Source organism: Sus scrofa, chromosome 5, assembly GCF_000003025.6.
Source record: "Sus scrofa isolate TJ Tabasco breed Duroc chromosome 5, Sscrofa11.1, whole genome shotgun sequence".
NCBI classification, from domain to species: domain Eukaryota; kingdom Metazoa; phylum Chordata; class Mammalia; order Artiodactyla; family Suidae; genus Sus; species Sus scrofa.
The window spans coordinates 47,337,696-47,357,062 of NC_010447.5; the positions used below are offsets into that span (position 1 = coordinate 47,337,696).

A 19,367-nucleotide genomic window follows, 5' to 3' on the forward strand; every position below is an offset into this window, starting at 1 on the left:
TGCTCTGCTCTTAACACAGTGGCACTACCTAAAAGCACTGCCAGTAAAGGGCTGATAGGAAATACAGGTTCCATTTTGCAGAAGCAGGTCTTGATCTGCCAGACAAGGGATTTGTTTCAGCTCATACCCACCCCGCACAGTGCTCTGTGGCTCCCATCTGGGAAGGCACACTATGGGATCCCAGCGACGGTGCTAATTAAATGTCAGAGCTGCAGGGCGGCCTTAACGCTCAAGCTGCTGAAACAGGCAGGAGAGGCTCATTATGGTTGGGTAGGACTCGAGTTCAGACAGCCGCTGTGTTCTGATCCTAAACGGATGCTGCAAGAGGGCCCACAAATGAGCTCCAAAAGGAATAAACAAACATTTGTCTATAGCATTTTAACAGAAAACACTTTCTTTGGGCAAGTTTTCCTTGACATTGTTTGCCTCCATCACCCCCTGTTTTATTGACTGTATCCTTGATTCTAGAAGTACCTTTTATTTAACTTGTTTTTAAAGTTGATCACTCCCACATGTTTAACACTGACACAAAGGGAGATGTTTTCCAAAGTAATAAATTAAACATACATATCAGGAAAAGATCAGTGGTGAGGCTGCAGGTGGTGACAGGTAGCCAAGCCATTCCCAGCTGCTTCTGAGGACGCTGACATTCTGCTTTCTTAGGCATTGCAACCTTATTTTTTTGGCTTTGCTGATGGCATGCTGAAGTTCCCAGGGCCAGGGATTGAACATGCACCACAGCAGTAATCAGAGCTACACCACTGACAGTGCTGGATCCTTAACCTGCTGAGCCACAAAGGAACTCCTTGTGTATTGCAGTCTGGGTTTATGGTGGCACAGGGAAACAGTCTTAAAAACAGGATCAGTCTCTGCCCAGAATTATGCTGAACTCCCTTTCTCTGTGAGTGGCATGATTCTCTAACCAGTTATCCAGCTAGAAAGCTGGGATTCATCTTGACCCTTCCTCTTCCCCACCTGGACAGTGTGGCCCACCAGCTCGACCCCTCTCAGACCTGCCCCATCTTTTCTTGCTGATTTCCTCCTTCTGCCATCACTTCTTGTCTGGACCACTGTAGCAACCTCCTTTTTCTTTGCCTCCAGTCACATCCCTTTTTAATCCACTTTCCATGGGGAAGTCAAAGAGATTGTTCTGAAATGCCAACTGGTTGTGTCTGTCACCCGACCAAACGTGTATCAATCGCTTTCTGTAGAGCAGAGCATGCGCTTAGTAATATGGTTTGGGAGAATTTTGATGATCTGCCTGATTACTTTTTAAAAATTTTGCTCAGCTATCAAGTACTTACTTTGTGTTAGGTACTATGCCTCATGTAATCATCACAATAACCCTCTGAGATAAATATGAATAAAGTATGGTTCTTGGACGGGATTCGAACCCATGTCTGTCCAGAGCCTGTAATACTAACCACTGTGCAATCCTACTGTCTAGCCCTCTCTGTTCAGCATTCCTCCTCTTGCACTATGTATTCCAGAATCTTCTCACATCCTTCACTACCACCCACTCCAAACCACCACCATTTCTCACCTTGGTTAATTTCAAAAGGCACTGGATTCTCTTCCCTGCATCCATTCACCCCTGAAGTCCTTAATATATTCTATAACGCAGTAGCGGCACTGAACCCTTAAAAATGCAGTGCAGATTACATCTCCTCTCTGCTCACAATCTTCTAATACTTTCAGGTTCTGAACAGAAGTCAAATCTTGGCATTGGCCTCTAAAGCTTCTCAGTGTGACCTGACCCCTATGTCCCCTCTACCTGTCTCTCTGGCCACCCTCCTCCTCATCCGCTCAAGCCACACTGGTCTCATGGGTGTGCTTTGGAGCCAGCAAACATAACCCGGCTTTGTGTCATTGAATTTACTGTTTCTTCTGCCTTTTAAGTTTCTGTTACAATGTTTTGATCATTTCATACAAAACGGCAACCTCGAGTCCCCTGGTGGGCTACTAGGTTAAGGATCTGATGTTGTCACTGCAGCAGCTGGGGTCATTGCTGTGATGCAGGTTCGATCCCTGGCTTGGGAACTTCTGCATGCCATGGGTACAGCCAAAAAAAAATTTTTTTTAATGGTCATCTGCTATCCCCCCAGTACTCATTACTCCCATCTTCTGCTTTGTTTTCTTCTTAGCATTTCCCCCTTTTGATAGACAATTCATCTGTGTATGTTTCACCCATGACCAGAAAGTCCACTTCATAAAGGCAAGAGCTCTGTTTTGTTTGCTGTTATACTCACTGGGCACACACCATAGTTTCATGAAGTATTTTGGAATGAACATACAAGGCTCCCACTAATCATAGTATTTAGCTCACAACTGCTTAAATTATAATTTTTGTTGTTGTTTTGGATTGGGATAAGTGGGTCTTCATTTTATGTACATAAAATGTTTTCGTGGATCTAACAATATTATTGCATTTGCGGGTAATTCATGACCTTCTCATATAACATTAAAGAAGATTATAATATCGGCAGTAGCTTTGTCTGTAGTGTTTATACATTTGTGTTCAATGCCTGTATCCTTAAATGTCTTGCCTGGCAGTTAGCTATATCTTTTTTTAAGAAAGGAGAACAAGTCCTTCTAAATGAGTTTGTCTCTAAATTTTCTTTCCTCCTTTCTCTCTCTTTGCATATGCCCTCTCCTTTGTCTTTTCCTTTGGAACCCAGGTAATTTAACTTCTGAATGACTAAGTAACATTTCAAAGGTGTTGGATGTCACAGAATGAACAAGTAACAAACTAGTCTGTTTGAAATTCTTTGTCTCTTTTCAGTTTGATGCAGCTGATCTGAAATCCTCACTTAGAGTTGAAATTCACCTTGCCACCTCATTTCCTCCTTTATTAGGTTTGCCTTTGAAAGGCAGAAGTTCACTTGAGCAATAATTCTCTCCCTTTTGAGAACCACTCTAACAAAAGCTGACCTTTTTTTTAAACAGCTGTTGATTAGACAGTTAAACCTAGAGTCAGCGCGGTGTTTCTCAGTCTGATGTAACTCAGAAATAGAAAGCTGCAGAAACCTGAAGTTGAAATGCTTTCAAGCAATTGAGCTTAAAGTTCCTGAAAATTATCTGGTAGTGCTTCTTCTTAATTCCCCATATTCCACCCCCCGATTTTACATCTGGCTCATCCACACACTTCAGATTGGATTCTGGAGCACACTGGCGGTGTGAGAGCTGTTATGGAACTCATCATTATGATTCATCATTAATTAGCCCACTTGGAAATGGCTTTGTCAAGAGAAAGCAATTGAGTCATTCTTAGAAGAGGTCTATTATAAAGGAGAGTAGAACAGTAACGCTGTGCTCCTCACTAAGCCCGGTTGGCTGAGGAATGTCTGGGGCATTAGAAGCACAGATCCACCAGTGATTCTCTCTGATAATGGTATTGTAGGTATTATTGTTACTGCCCAGCCACATAAATTAGACATAAAAAGGTCAAGTGATTTGCATGTGTTCCATCAAAGGTCAGGGGTGGAACCAGAAATAAATCTCTCCACATGGAGAATAAGGCCGCTTACTCCAACAATGACTTTGAGAACAAGGATACTCTACATTTTCCCAGCCAATCATAAGACCTATTGTAATGAGGCCAAAGGCCTCAAAGGGATGACTTCATCCCTTCATGCTTTCCTTGGAGGGGGGGAGGAAATCACTGGAAATAGTGAAGGAATTGGAAATCTCCTAAAGAGATAAGCAATGCTATCATTGCTAATTTCTTTGTTTTAAGTAAATGACCGCTTTATTCCAGAAATAGGAATTAGGACACCTTGGACATTCACAAAGTATAATTTGATATTTTCTAAATCTCAATCTCTTTCGGAAATTTAAACACATTTACCATTAAAAATTGAACAAATAAAAATACTCTATGGGAGTTCCCATTGTGGCTCAGGGGGTTAAGGACCTGACATAGTGTTTGTCCGTGAGGATGCAGGTTCAATCCCTGGCCTCACTCAGTGAGTTAATGATGAGGCATTGCCACAAGCTGTGATGTAGGTCACAGATGCGGCTCAGATCCAGTGTTGGTGTGGCTGTGGGACAGGCCAGCAGCTGCAGCTCTGATTCGACCCCTGGCCTAGGAACTTCCATATGCCACAGGGGCTGTCCTAAAAACAAAACCAAAGACAAAAATGCCATGCCTGCCATTCATTCACCCATTCACTAAGTGTTTATTAAAGGGCTCTTCTGTGCTAGACACTGTTCCAGATACCAGTGTGAACAAAACAAAATTCTGGTCTTATATTCTAAGTGAGGAAGATACACTAACATCAAATAAATGTAATTCACACTCACATTTCATTATTTTAATTATCATGGAGAAAGATCCTTCTCTTCTGCTGCTGTTTCACAAACCGTAAAAATCACTTCAGAGAGGACATAATGGTAAATATCCAGCAAATTTATTTCTAGATGCTTGAAGAAACTACTCAGGTATGATTATCTTCTTGTCTCTTGGTCTAAAAAAATGCTTTACTTCCTTTATGAGAATAGTAAGAACCAGAAACCAGAAATTTCAGACTTGTCTTTATTTACATTGGAAAGAAATAGAGTCTGAAGAAATGTCTTTCATTAATTCTACAAAAAACTCCAAGTGTACATCATTTTGGCATTTCCTAGAGATCAGTTACTGCCTTCTTTTTCTTTTTAATAATGTAATAATTTTGAAATCCCATTAAATGTAGAACTAATTTCTCTCCTTGCTTCTTACCCTGAAATATTTTGTGTTGAATAGGACACTGCCAATAGTGACTAATACAGAATATTATTGTGAAATACTGATTTCAGAGAAGATGACCTACTTACATACAGTTTATTTTCCTGTAATTTTAGTTATTCAGAAAATACTGATGTATATTCTTACACCAATATCAGAAGCAGTTCAGCACCATACTTTATTAAATTTTTCTGAGGGGGAGGGAGCGGGGTGGATTGAGAGCTTGGGATTAATAGATGCAAACTATTGCTTTTGGAATGGATTAGCAATGAGATCCTGCTGTGTAGCACTGAGAACTATGTCTGGTCACTTATGATGGAACATGATAATGGGAGAAAAAAGACTGTATACATGTATGTGTAACTGGGTCACCATGCTGTACAGGGGGAAAAAAAATTCATTGGGTAAATAACAATAAAAACATTTTTAAAAATGTTAAATGACAGGCATTTTTTCCCTTAAAATGATAAATTCTCAATAAAAACTGATCTACTTCGCTTCTACAGTTTTGAGGTAGAAGAAAGGATGACCTGTTTTAGTTGAACAAATGGAACTAAAGAATAAATATGATGAACAATTTTAGGGAAAAAGCTTGTTTTTGAAGGTAATTTTATTCATCTACTCATGAACATAAACTTAGAAACTAATTTTATGAACTAATGTATGTATTATATATTGTAATTACAGAAACCTTCTAATGAGCTTTTTTCTTTTACCTTAATGGGGTTTTAGTACAGAAATCTTTTTTTATTTTTTTTAATAGGGCTGCACTCGTGGCATATGGAGGTTCTCAGGCTAGGGGTCAAATCAGAGCTACAGCTGCCTGCCTACACCACAGCCACGGCAACCTGGGATCTGAGCCACGTCTGCAACCTACACCACAGCTCGCCAGATCTTTAACCCAATGAGCAAGGCCAGGGATTGAACCTGCAACCTCATGCATCCTAGTTGGGTTCATTAACTGCTGAGCCATGAAGGGAACTCCCAGAAATCTTTTTAAAAGAGCAAAGTAAGCTCCGAAATTGGAAGCTATGAGTGATAAGTGACCATTTTTTTAATTAAATTAAATGGAATACTTTTTATATATCTGATGTCTGATCCCAATTTTAATTAGTTTTGAGAAACTTATGCAGTAAACTTCTGTTATTAAAAGTACTTAAATGCTTACATTTTTCTTAAAGGCTTTTAAAGGGAAAAAAGTCCTTTTTAAAACAGTTACTTCTTTTATGTTTAGTATTAGATTACAAAAAGGTGGATTTTTCTGTCCAGAAAATAACATGGAGTTCCCTGGTGGCTCAGCAGATTAAGGATCTAGCCTTGTCACTGTTGTGGCTCTGGTTACTGTTGTGGCGTGGGTTCAGTCCCTGGCCTGGGAACTTCCACATGCTATAGGTGCGGCCAAAAAAAAAGAATATAAACTGGTCCTAATGATGAAATGTATTAAGGATAGGGCTTTTCACTGTTAGCAGGATTGAAATCACCTAGAGGTCCGGTTAAAAGGTGACTGCCCAACCCTCACCACCCCCCCCCCCATCTCCTGGGGAATTTCTGACTCTGAAAGTTAGGTGGCCCTAAGAATTTGCATTTCTAACAAGTTCTCAGGTGATGCTGATGCCACTGGCCCAGGACCACGTTTTAAGAGCCTTGATATTAGGATGAATATCAGCAGTCAGTAGAAAAGCTAGATTCTTCATCATAACAATTCGTTATGCTTTACATCAAAACCTTAGTACAAAGAAAACATTGTTTCTGGCCTTCCCCCCACCTTTGCCCTGCTTCAAGGGTTAAACGATCAAAAATTTATTTATATAATTACTAAAGATCTTGTATCGATATTACTATAATTTCAGACAGACCCTGCTGATTTTCTAATGAGTGGGAGTCTAGACCATCTGGAAATGAGGAGTTTAAAAAAAATTGGCAAATGTCTTGTCATTTTGCATGTATTTTTATCTTAGTTTGGCCACCATTGTACAATGGAAATAATAAACTGATCACTAAGAACCATAAAGATTTTTTTTCAGTTATGAGATAAGTATAAGCTATGTTTTTTGAACTCCTTGGATAACGATGCTCTAAAGTAGGGTAATACTGACTTTCCAGGGTCTCTCCTTCAGTTCTGCAGCAGGAGCAGAGAGACTAGTCCTTCCTTCCCTGTGGTTGTGTGTGTGTGGCAGGGTTAAGGGAAAACAATCTTGCAATCTCATGCTTTCCTTTGGGTCTGGGGTCCTGTGGGCTGGTGGTCCTGGAATCCTCCACAGCTGCCTGGCAAGGTGCTCAGATGTCTGCTCCACCTCTTTCCAAGGGCACCAAACCATATTTCTCAGGAGGAAACTCTCCCTCTATTCTCTCTCCTGTCTATGGCCAGCTTTCTGCTTGGTCATACTTTCTTTTTAAAAAATATTTATTTGTTTGTATTGAAGTATACTAGATGTACAACGTTATGTTAGTTTGAGGTGTATGGCAAAGTGATTTAATTATACACACATTTTTTTTTTTGTTTCTTTTCCCTTATAGATTATTGTGAACTATTGAGTAGAATTCCCTGTGCTATATACAGTAGGTTCTTGTTGGTTACCTATTTTATATATAGTAGTGTGTATAGGTTAATCCCTAAATCCTAATTTATTCCTCCCTGCCCTTTCCCTTTGGTAACTATAAGGTTGTTTTCTATATCTTGTATATTATATCTTGTATACAAGTTCATTTGTATGATTTGGGGGGAGGCTTTCTCTGTACATTCTCAAGAGCCTAATTGGAAATGCACTAAAATGAATATTGCCTTTTTTCTCTCTCATTCTGGTTACAATCCAAATTCTCCTCCAGATCATATGGACAACGGTGTTTGACTGAGGAACAGGGAAGTTTGAGAAAGAGAAAAAAGAACAAGAATTAACTTAAAAAGTTAAGAAAAAGTTTAAAAAAGACAGATTTGTTACTTTTCCCAAATAATCCATTCCATGACACTGTTTGGTGGCGAATCACTACTTTCCTCTGCTTCCCAAAGCCCATCTGTGATACACGCCCCACTTCCTCTCCTCCTCACCTGACCCCTCCCCCAACTCTCTAATTTTGTCACCTCCCTCCTTTGGGAAAAGCCACCATTTCCTCCTTGGGCAAGGACCCCTTCACTCCTTAACCTCAGACATGAGCTGAGTATTAATGAGGGTTTTCTGCAGCCCGAGGTGGGAAGTGCTCCTGTCTACCCAGAGGGCCTGAAGCTGATTCTCTAAAGTTTGTCTTAGTGCAAACACCTCCTGTTAAGGTAACTATTTTCGGAGACCACACCACATGACTGAACTGCCTCATGTGAGAAAACCTTTTCTTCTCCTCCTCCTCCTCCTCCTCCTTCTTTTTTAAAGTTTTATTGAAGTATAGTGGACTTACAATGTTGTGATCATTTCTGCTGTACAACCAGGTGGTTCAGTTACACATATACACACATCCGTTCTTTTTCAGCTTCTTTTCCCATGTAGATAATCACAGAACACTGGGCGGAGTTCCCTGTGCTTTACAGCAGGTCTCCACTGGCCAATTATTCCATGTACCACAGTGTGCACATGCCAGTCCCTAACTCCCAGTCCATCCCTGACTCTACTCCTAATAGAATAATCCTGATCTCCATATGCTAGAAGAAAAGTTCTTTCCTCTTTGGTCTTATTTATTTATTTATTTATATAGCTTTTTAGAGCCGTGGCATATGGAGGTTCCCAGGCTAGGGGTCCAGTCAGAGCTACAGCTGCCCACGCCACAGCCGCAGCAGCTCGGGATCCAAGCCACATCTACGACCTACGCCACAGCTCATAGCAATGCCAGGTCCTAACCCACTGAGCAAGGCCAGGGATCGAACCTACACCCTCACGGATACTAGTCGGGTTCGTTACCACTGCACCACAATGGGAATTCTGCTCTGTTTTCTTTATAAAAGATGTCATAGTCCTGAGAGTAGCTCTGGACAGATGGCACCTTTCTGATATGGATTCTCTCTAACCCCCCATTCGTTTTCTAATAGAAGGAAAAAGAAGAGGTAAGGATTTCAGTTTGTCTTGCTACAGCAAAGAGAAAAATTCCTTTATGGCTTGTATTTGCATTAGCTTTTGCTGTAGATTGAATGTTTGAATCCCCTCCCCAGATTTATACGTTGAGTCCTAATAACCTATTGTGATCGTGTTGGGGGGGGGGCCTTTGGGAGGTGATTAGGTCCTGATGGTGGGAGCCCAAGGGAGATCCCTTGCCCTTTCCACCAAAGAGGTTATAATGAAAAGACACCCAACTGTGAGGAAGTGAGGTCTCCTTAGATGTGGAAACTGCCAGTGCCTTGATTTTGAACTTCCCAGCCTCCAGAAATGTGAGAAATAAGTTTCTGGTTATAAGCCAGTCTATGGTATTTTTTGTTACAGCAGCCTGAACGGACTAAGACAGCTTCCCCAGGCTGCTATGACAAATTACCACAAACTTGAAAGCTGAAAACAGTAGGCTTTCATGCTCTCAGAGTTCTGGGGGCTGGAAATCTTAAATCAAAGAGTTGGCAGGGCCAGGATCTCTCTGAAGGTTCTAGGGTAGGATCCCTCCATGCCTCGTCTTAGTTTCTCGTGGCAGTCCTTGGTTTTCCTTGGCTTGTATCACTCCTATCTCTCCTGTTCTCAGATGGCATTCTCCCTCTGTGTGTGTGTGTGTTGTGTGTGTGTGTGGGGGGGTGTCCAGATTTCCCTCTTATAAGGACACCTGCCATTGAGTGGGACCCACTGTATCCAATATGACCTCATCTTAATTTCATTATACCTGCAAAGACCTTAGAATGTGAATGTATCTTTTTGGTGGACACAGTTCAACCCACAGTTGTGTTCTCTATGCAGACTCCTCACATGGCTGTTTAATGTGGCTCCATATTCTAGTCCTGTCTTCTGCTACCCATCCTCCCTGACTTGGTGCATGCAGATTACTACTCTCTACATAGACAGCTTCCTCATGCCATCCTCTCCTTCCCCTTTCTACCTGTGGACATTGTATCTATTCTTTAAAACCTTTATCAAATGTATCTCTTACGTGATTCCTTTCCTAGTATCACCAACCAGATGGGATTGCTTCTACTTCTGCCCTTATTTTCCCTCTTTTAATTTTAATTCCTCCAGCTAGAAAGTAGGTTGCCTAAAAGAAGGAAATGTCTTACTTGTCTCTAATCCTATGGTATTTCTGTGCTTTGCGCAAGAACAGAATCACCAAATTGTGGAGAAATAGACATTTTGAAAATACAGGACTTGTGTATTTTAAGCATGTTAGAATAGGCAAAACCTTAGTGTATACCCTCTTCTGCTGATTTTCCTCTGCTTCAAACAAGAAGAATGTTCGGTATAAAAGCAGTATACCAAACCTAAGCAGATAAGGCAATTATGCTGACTTCAGACTCTAGCTCACTTTGTGATCTTTGGAAAGCTAGTAGCTATGTCAGTTTTACCAATTAATAAAAGTGGAGCTCACATGAAAAAGTTCACAGATGAGAAGTGCCAAAGAATAATTATTGTTGAATAACATTCAAGTGCAATTGTTTGATTTTTTTTTTTCTTGGATCCAAACTGAAATGAACACTGCAGTCCTGATGAAAAGAAGACAGATGTGAAATGGTTTAATAAGGGATGCTGCTAAAAATGAAAAGCCCAAGTCTGTCATCTTTATACCTCAATCTTGGATTTTAAAAACTGCCAGTGTTAGCCAAAGACCCTGCTGTTATATGTGTTTATGTATAAGGTTTATACTTACAAGCATGTATATATACATTATACATATTTTTGTTTGTAGCCAGTGTTCTATATGTATTTAAATTTCACATATGTCATAATTAACAATAAGGCACATTCTTTTCATTTTTCTTTTCAACAGGCAATAAAAGAATCTCTAGCTCTTCCTGGCAGTCTTTTGCTATGGGAGATGTCTTGATTCTTTTATAAGGCTAACCCGTCACCAAAGCTTTAGAGCCCTTCCTCACTAAAATATATGTGTACATAATATTTATATGTATATTATGTATATATTTTATATATATAATAATAATATATATTATGCCTATGAATTACCTTGTACTTTGTACATATATAATATACATTTATCTGCCCACAAATTACCTTGCATTTTGTTTTAAAACTTTGCTGTTATGATAGATGAGAAATTACCTCCGGGCTAGTTTCTCTGTAATAATGGACGAATAAGAATTCTTTATTGGTAAAATAATTTTGGCATCGCTTACTAGGCAGGTATGAGAAATGTAATCCCATATCCACATCACATTATAAGACAATTGCTACTATTTTGCCTCACTAAGACTGTTGTGGGTTACAAGTATTTCTAGAGCCCAGAGATTTCCCACCTATGACATCATCCCTTTTAGCATTCAGTGCTGTTGCCCATGCTCAGGCTTTCACTATTACGAATATTGATTGTTGGTTGGTTTCCCAGACTGTGTTATGCCATGACATCTGATCAGCTGAATACTATAGTGAGAGTCCTGTCAAGTAAAGTTGGATATCGTGATATGGCTTTCCTTGATTATCTTAATTAACTGTTTTCTGGTTTTTCATTAGGACCTAAATTAGATTTCTCACTGTGATGGCTCTTGACAGATGTGCTATACTTGTCCAGAAACTTAGCAAGTGTTTTCACCTTTGGTTTCCAAGGCACATACTACTAAATGATGTCGTTGCATCCTTGGATGCTGGGGTTGTTGTCCTTTCTTTATGTCATCTGAAAAGGTACATGGCAGGTACAGCAGACAAAGTGTGGCTAGAGTGAAGAGCCTGTTGTTTCTGGTGGGCAGTGTGACCATTCTACATTGATGTTTTTAATAGAATTGCATAAATAGGGAACTAAATATTTCTTTAAAAATCTATTGGGCGTATGTTAATTGGTCTCTGAGAATTTGTACTGTGCTTTTAGCAAGCTGTAAATTTGGACCAAAAGAGCTCTATATTGATATCAGTCATTTTCACACATTTCAGAATCCCTGAGATACTCTTTACTTCTTTTGTATTTTGTCCATTTAATAGGAATGCTATCCTTGCTTCATGAAGAGCTCAATTCAACACTTATTGAATGTCTAGTCTTTTCCTTTCCAAATAGCTTGTGATCTAGCAAAGGACATATAAGTATATAAATAACTATGATACAAAAAGTTAAAATATTTTATTTCTGCAAACACTGGAAATTCTGTTGTCCTCTGATCAGATTTCTTTAGCCTTTCTCTCTTCATCAAGGAGAAAACAGAGGGGTACTTTACTGAGATTTATGAGGGCTTGCTCACTTAAATGTATAGCGAATGTCATTACCTAACCCTTTCTTTGATTGATTCAACCAATATTTATTTTTGTCTGTGGATGTTCTAAATTCTGTTTTGGGCTCTGAGAATGTAGAGGTGAGTAAGAGCAGGCACTTTTCATCAAGGATGTTACAGCCTATTGAAGAAAAATACTATTTATGAAGATATAATATGAGAAGTTATACCAACTAGATATGTACAGGGTACTATCTGAACACAAAACAAGGGAAAACAAACCAGGCGACTTTAGTCAGGAAAAGCCATCAGTTACCAAGAATCTAAAAAATGATTCAATCACTTCTATTTTGTATTTTTTTAAATATATATTTCAGAATTTCCAAGATATGTATAGAATACTTATATAATCATGAATGAAAATATTGTTTTAAATGTTTGAACATTTGAAGGGAAGCTTAGGCATTTTGTAAAGTGCCTATTAGAGTACCCCTTATTTGTAATCAAACAAGACAAATGTAGCATCATTCATTAAGACTAAAGAAAGGAAAAAGGCCCTACTAAAAAAAAAAAAAAAGAAAAGAAAGTGTCCCCACTATATTTCTTTTAAGCAGGTACAGATTTGTACTATTAATTATATTACATAAAATAGCATTATTGATTTCTTAAAATGATTTTAGCAGTTTGACACTATAAAGTGACTATAAAGAAGTAAAAGCTTTTTTTAACAAATGAATTTATTTAGAAAACAGAAATGAACTTATGAATATAGAAAACAAACTTTGTCATAACCCATAATGGAAAAGAATCTGAAAAAGAACATATTTATATTATGAATCCTTTGTTTTACACTTGAAACTAACACAACATTGTAAATTAACTACACTTGAAGAAAAATATAAAATCTTTTTAATAAATAAACTTATTTAAAAATTATTCAAATTAATGTCTCACCTTGGGAAACTATCCATTATTTATGATTAAAAGGCTCATGTTCAGTAGATTAAACAAATATGTATTGAGCATCTACTGTGTATCAGACACTGTTCTAAGCCTTGGAAGTACAGCAGTGAACAAAACAGACGAACGCCTGTGTTTTCTAAGAGCATACACTTAGTTTCTTTAAGGGGAGATAACTAGTAGATCAGTTACAACATACGCTGGGTCAGACCATAGTATCGCCATGGTATCGTCATGGAGGAAAATAAAGCAGGAAATGCGGCTAAATGTGTTGGGGGAGGTGGGTGAGTAGGTCCTTAAAAGATTATTGAAAAAGAACGAAATACCAGCATTTTTAGCAACACGGATGGACCTAGAAATTATCATGCTAAGCGAAGTCAGCCATACAATGAGACACCAACATCAAATGCTTTCACTGGCATGTGGAATCTGAAAAAAGGACAGACTGAACTTCTTTGCAGAACAGATGCTGACTCATAGACATTGAAAAACTTAGAGTCTCTGGAGGAGACAATTTGGGGGGTGGGCGGATGTGCTTAGGCTGTGGGATGGAAACCCTGTGAAATCAGATTGTTATGATCATTATACAACTACAGATGTGATAAATTCATTTGAATAATAAAAAAAGAAAAAGATAAGAAAAGGCAAAAAAAGAAAAGAAAAGATTATTGATAAGACAGTGTTTGAAAGGAGCCCTGAAGGAGGCAAGGGAGCAAGAGGGCGGGGATCTGGAGGAAGAGAATCCGGGCAAAGGGAACTGCAACTGCAAAAGCCCTGTGACGGGAAGGTGCTTCTCAGATCGAAGGAACAGCCCAGAGCCCAGTGTGGCTGGTGGGAAGGGCAGCAGGACGGGAGTCCAGAAGGGGCTTGGGGCCAGATTCTGCGGACTATCTTGGCCATGGTGAAGACTGGGCTCTGACTGTAAATGAGACGGCAGCTGCCAGAGGGCATGGGGCAGAAAAGAGGCAGGACCTGATGAAAAGGATAACGCAGGGACTCTGGAGACAAGAGGAGCTGGGAGACTACAAGTCTATTTGCAGATCCCCAGATACGAGAAGATGGTGACCGGGACAGGGTGGTGGGGGAGGTGTGAGAAGCAGTGAGATGATAAATTGGCTTAGATGACAAACTCTCCTGACACTTGATTTTTACTAATCACTGTTCCCAGCACCCTCAGGAAGCTCATACCAAGCATCTCACTCCGACTAGCCCTTCCTAACAAGCACTTCCTTCTAGCACCAAATTCCACTTTTAAATCCACATTAGAAGCTACAATTCGTCTAGCCTATCACCCTTTCATCTTCCCTCCTGGCTTCATTTCCTTCCTTTGTCATGTTGGATTCCATGGTCCCATATACAGTCCTTGTGAAGATTCTTTTTTTTTTTTTTTTCCTCAAAGATAAGTGAAAGTTCCCAGGCCAGATTGAACCCATACTACAGCAGTGATCCAAGCCACTGCAGTGACAACGCCAGATCCTTAACCTGCTTTGCCACAGGAGAACTCCCTTGCATACTCTTAAATTCCACCTTTCTCTTTTTTTGTGTGTTGTTGACCTCACCCAGCAAAACCACAGTCTCTGTCTCACCTTGCTTTAAGGGATCCGATTAAGGTTCATGATCTTCCGTATCAGGCATATACTGATGACTCCTGAATGTATAGCTCCAACCCCGACCTCTGCTCAGAAATTCCTGACAGATGTTATCAACAGTCTGCATACCACTTCCTTTTAGATGATGTGAAAAGCCTCATGTATCCAAAACCAAAGCCCTGATACTCAACTCCTAAATATGCTCCTTCCTGCATTTTTCCATAAGTGACATTTCTAAACTTTCAGTGTTCAGGTCAATAGTCTTGGAATTATCCTTATCTCCTCATACCGGAGATCCAATCTCTAAACAAATCAGGCCAGTTTTACCTTTAAGAGCTGGCCATATCTTAAAACATATGCTAACATGCCTACATGGTTATAATAGTTTTACCCTTTGAAACTCATTTAGATTTTTAGAAACACCTACAAGTCACAACAAGTTTTATGACTGTGTTGTGTGGTGAAAATCTGTATAATTCACATTCGAGTCAAAAATAAAATGTAGATATAAAACAGGAAATGGCTTTCTTGAGTGATTTATAAATATCCCTGAAAGCTAGTTCTAAAATAATAGTTTCAAATACGAAAAGCAACATCAATGGAATGAATAGTTAACCAAATTATCACTAACAAGGATCATGTTTATTTAGTTTTATGGGTTCTGAATTATTGTTTAAAAGTTTTCTCTATTCTTTATACTTACAATTTATAGAACATTTCATGAATAATACAAAATTTTATTATTACTCTTTATTGTTGAGTATTGACTCTGGACCGATACTGCTTGAGTTCAATACTGTTTCTATTATTAGCTAGAAAGCTACATTATCACAGACAAGTCCCTTAAATGCTTTGTGTCTCATTTTCCCTATCTGTAAAATGAGGATGATCAGAGTACACCCCCCAGGATTTCTTACTAGGATCAAAGGAGATTGTGTACTTAAGTATTTAGGATAGTGCCTGACAGAGAGTAAGAGACAGAAATGTTCTGGGAGTAAAAGAATCACATGGCAGAGTCTTTGTTACTAGAAGCTCTCAGGGAACTTGAGGCTTAATAGAAAATCTGAAAGGTTAAAGACCTTATAAAGGTTAGGAGATAGTTCAAGACAACCATAAAAGAGGTAACTGAAGGCAGTGTATATTCATCATATACAAAATGAGAGAACTTGCAGACAAATGCCATAGACATGCAAATGAGAGAAAGATTACTTGTATCAGTAGCGATTTAAGATAATTTATGGTGAAATTTTTGTTTTAAATGGTCACTTTCAGTTACAATAAAACAGATCTATACTCATAAAGCATTCGTTTTTACATATGGATATGCAGAAGCACAGGACTTTAGTACAAACTGCTAATTGTAGAGCTTTGAGTAGATGCTGCAAGAAATATCAATACCCATTTATGTGTGTATAGGAAGCTGCCACTTGTATTGATACCACTACCCACTGAACTATCACAGGGTTCATCAGATTATTTTATATGTCCATGTAATCCAAATTTAATATAAGGAATATCAATTTTGTATCTTCTTGCTGCCACAATTATACATTTATTAAAGATACATATTTAATTAACAAATAGTAATTGAATGAATGACACAGTCTTCTCATGCTAAAAATGTATATTGCCAAATAAAAACGTGAGATTGCTCTGGTGATTTCACTGCTTATACCTTTCAAATAGACAGGATTTCCAGAATTGGAATTAATTGCCATTAACCCCAGAACCGTGAAGCTTTGCATCCAAGTGGAGAAAGTAATTTCAGAGTTTGTCCCCAGGAAAGGAGAAAAAAAGCCCTAAGGTTTTTTCCCTTCTTTTCCCTTCTAGTTGGCCCGCCACAACAAACTGTTACAGCAGATGCTTAAACCAGGATCTGATCCAGATGATGGAGATGAAGCCTTAAAGCATTATGCCAACCACACTGCGCAAATCGAGGTAACGATCTGTTATTTCTTAAAAGGGACCAACTGTGAAAAGATGTTTACTTTCCTTTCAAACTATTTTCGTAATTGTTTCTTAGCACAATGAAGCAGAATCGAGTGATATAACCTGGAAAAGTTGATAGTAAAACAACTTTTAGGGAGAGATGGGAGAGATCTACAAGAAATGGATGTGTACATATTTTAAAGTTGCCTGTATTTTTTGACCAGAACTGTATCTGCATTCTCTTTTGCAAGGAGAAAACTGTTTTTGTTTTTGTTTTGTTTGATCCTGAAAGATCAGTCATTGCCAAGCGGTGATATTTTAGAGATAGGATTTTTTAAAAATTGAAGCATCGTTTATTTACAATGTTATGTTAGTTTCAGGTGCACATCATGGTGATTCAGTATTTGTATAGATTATACTCCATTTAAAGCTATTACATGATAATGGCACTAATTCCCTGTGCTATCCAGTATATCCTTGTCACTTGTTTATTTTTTTAATCGTTGAAATATAGTTGATTTACAATGTTGTGTTAGTTTCAGGTATACAACAAAGTGACTCAGTTTTACATATACATATACTCATTCTTTTTCAGATTCTTTTCCTGTATAGGTTATTATAGACTATTGAGTAAAAAAGGGATTATTATAGATGCTATCATTCAAGAAATGGTTTCTTTCTAAAAACTATGGAAGGCTTATTAAAATAGAGGTCTCTGTATAAGAAAGTATTCAGAAGAGTAGGAGAAACAGAAGGCATTACTAAAATTGTCATATCAGTAGCATGAACTTGGAATGGTTCAACAGTTTCCATTTCACTCTATAGCAATTGAGCCCCACCACCCATCAATGAGACCTTATTTAAGGGCCGGCGGCAGTTCAGGAGGTGTGTGTCTACATGGCCTTAATCATTATGTGTTGTGAGACCCATCTGGCTGTCATTTACTAGCTACGGCATCGTTTTGACACTAGTTGGCAGAGCTAATCAGGCAGAAGTGAGTAGAGCAGTTGACGCCTGTCACTCGTAATTTACATTCACTCATTCATTCACTTTGGCAGATATTTCTTAGTTTTCAGCAGAGTGCATGATGGCATCACTGCCATGAACTCTCAGGATGGATAATCACTCTACCTTATTGTTTACTATTACTAAACCTTTGCAGTAATGAGCATTATCACCTTGGGTCCCAAATGGATTCCTTGCTCACATTGATAAAGACTAATAGCTTCGAGGGGAAGGTTTGACCTAGGGCAACCCGTGAGCCAGACCAGCAGCCAAAACATTGCTCACCATATCAGGTGCTTAGGAACCAGGAAGCTGGAAAAATCCAGAGGCCAGAGAAATTGATACAAATAGATCATCAAGCCACGAAGATTCTGAGGAAGGTCCCAGAAGTCAAAGTTCAGAGCTAATGATTAGTATAGAAAATGACACTATTGCGTTTGGAATGGATAAGCAATGAGATTCTGCTGCATAGCACTGGGAACTATTTCTAGTCACTTGTGATGGAGGATAATATGAGACAAAGAATGTGTGTGTGTGTGTGTGTGTGTGTGTGTGTGTGTGTGTGAGACTGGGTCACTTTGCTGTACAGTAGAAAATCGACAGATTACTGTAAACCAACTATAATCGAAAAAATAAAAATCATTAAAGAATTTTTTTTAAATTAAAAAAAATATCAGGAATGGTAGGCAGAATGGGCAGGTAGGATAACAGGTAAGCCAGAGGTCGTGGTTGGGTTAATACTTGTGTGTAAGAAATGGAAGCTGTTGTTGAAACTTGACTTTTATTGGTTCCCAGCAGTGAGGAGAGGTGTAGCTCTAAATACTTACATTCTGTAAATGTTTACTGAGCCTTTACTTGCTATCAGTGACATATACATACAGAAGTGTAATAATTGTATCTAAACAAAAGCCAAGGAAATGTGGAGAAAATAGTGATTAACTGTGCGTGGGGAATATCAGCATCGATTTCACAGAGAAGGTTGCCATGAAGTCTACATTGAAGATTGAATACAAGCTTCTCTCTACTAAAGTTTGGCCATCAGATTTTAGGTAGAATTAAATGAAGGGAAGGTGAAAGCATATAAGAGAGGGCTGGCTCTTTTCAAAAGATTATTCAAGTTGTGTGGAGAAAGGATTGGAAAGGAGAACAGGGCAAGGTATGCAGGAAGATGGGATGAGAAGATAGAAAAGAGGAGTTACCATAGTGGGTGTAGTGGAAATGAATCTGACTAGTATCCATGAGGACGCAGGTTCAATCCCAGGCCTCGCTAAGTGGGTCGAGGATCTGGTGTTGCCGTGAGCTATGGTGTAGGTTGCAGATGCAGTTCAGATCTGCTGTGGCTGTGGCTGTGGTGTAGAACAGCAGCTGTAGCTCCAACTCGACCCCTGGCCTGGGAACTTACATATGCCTCAGGTGAGGCCCTAAAAAGCAAAAAAAAAAAAAAAAGAAAGAAAGAAAGAAAGAAAAGAGTGAGATGGTGGTATTGAAGATGAATAGATTGGAGAAAATAGACACACATATATTTATACATACACACATACATATGCACAGGGCTTGATGCTTGGTATTTGATCACACATGTTAAGGTGAGGGAAATGCTGCCCCCTGGGCTCCTGGGTTGAACAAACAGATAGAAATCAGTGTTAGCAGGAGGATCCTTGCTTTGGCAATTAAAATGTAGGAGAAGATCATGTGTTGATTCTTGGATAAGTTGAATTTGAGGTGACTTTGATGAATGCATGAAGTTGGATATACAAGTTCAGGGTTGAAAGGAGTGGTCTGGGCTGATGATCTCAGCTCTTCACGTTGACCAATCCTGATGCTCATTCAAAGACCAGCTCTTATGACCTATTCAGAGAGGACTCCCCTCCTTCCTTTAGCCACTCATTAATTTTATGCT

General features: G+C 39.0%; 1 protein-coding gene across 2 annotated transcripts in view; it reads left to right on the forward strand.

The window, feature by feature from the left end:
• Window positions 1-19,367, forward strand: part of ITPR2 (inositol 1,4,5-trisphosphate receptor type 2) — a 529,759-nt gene that overhangs the window by 401,773 nt on the left and 108,619 nt on the right. For both annotated transcript variants that reach the window (XM_021092919.1, XM_021092920.1), the window contains one exon: window positions 16,364-16,471. In XM_021092919.1, coding sequence (XP_020948578.1) covers window positions 16,364-16,471 — 108 coding nt within the window. The remainder of the gene's footprint in view (window positions 1-16,363; window positions 16,472-19,367) is intronic.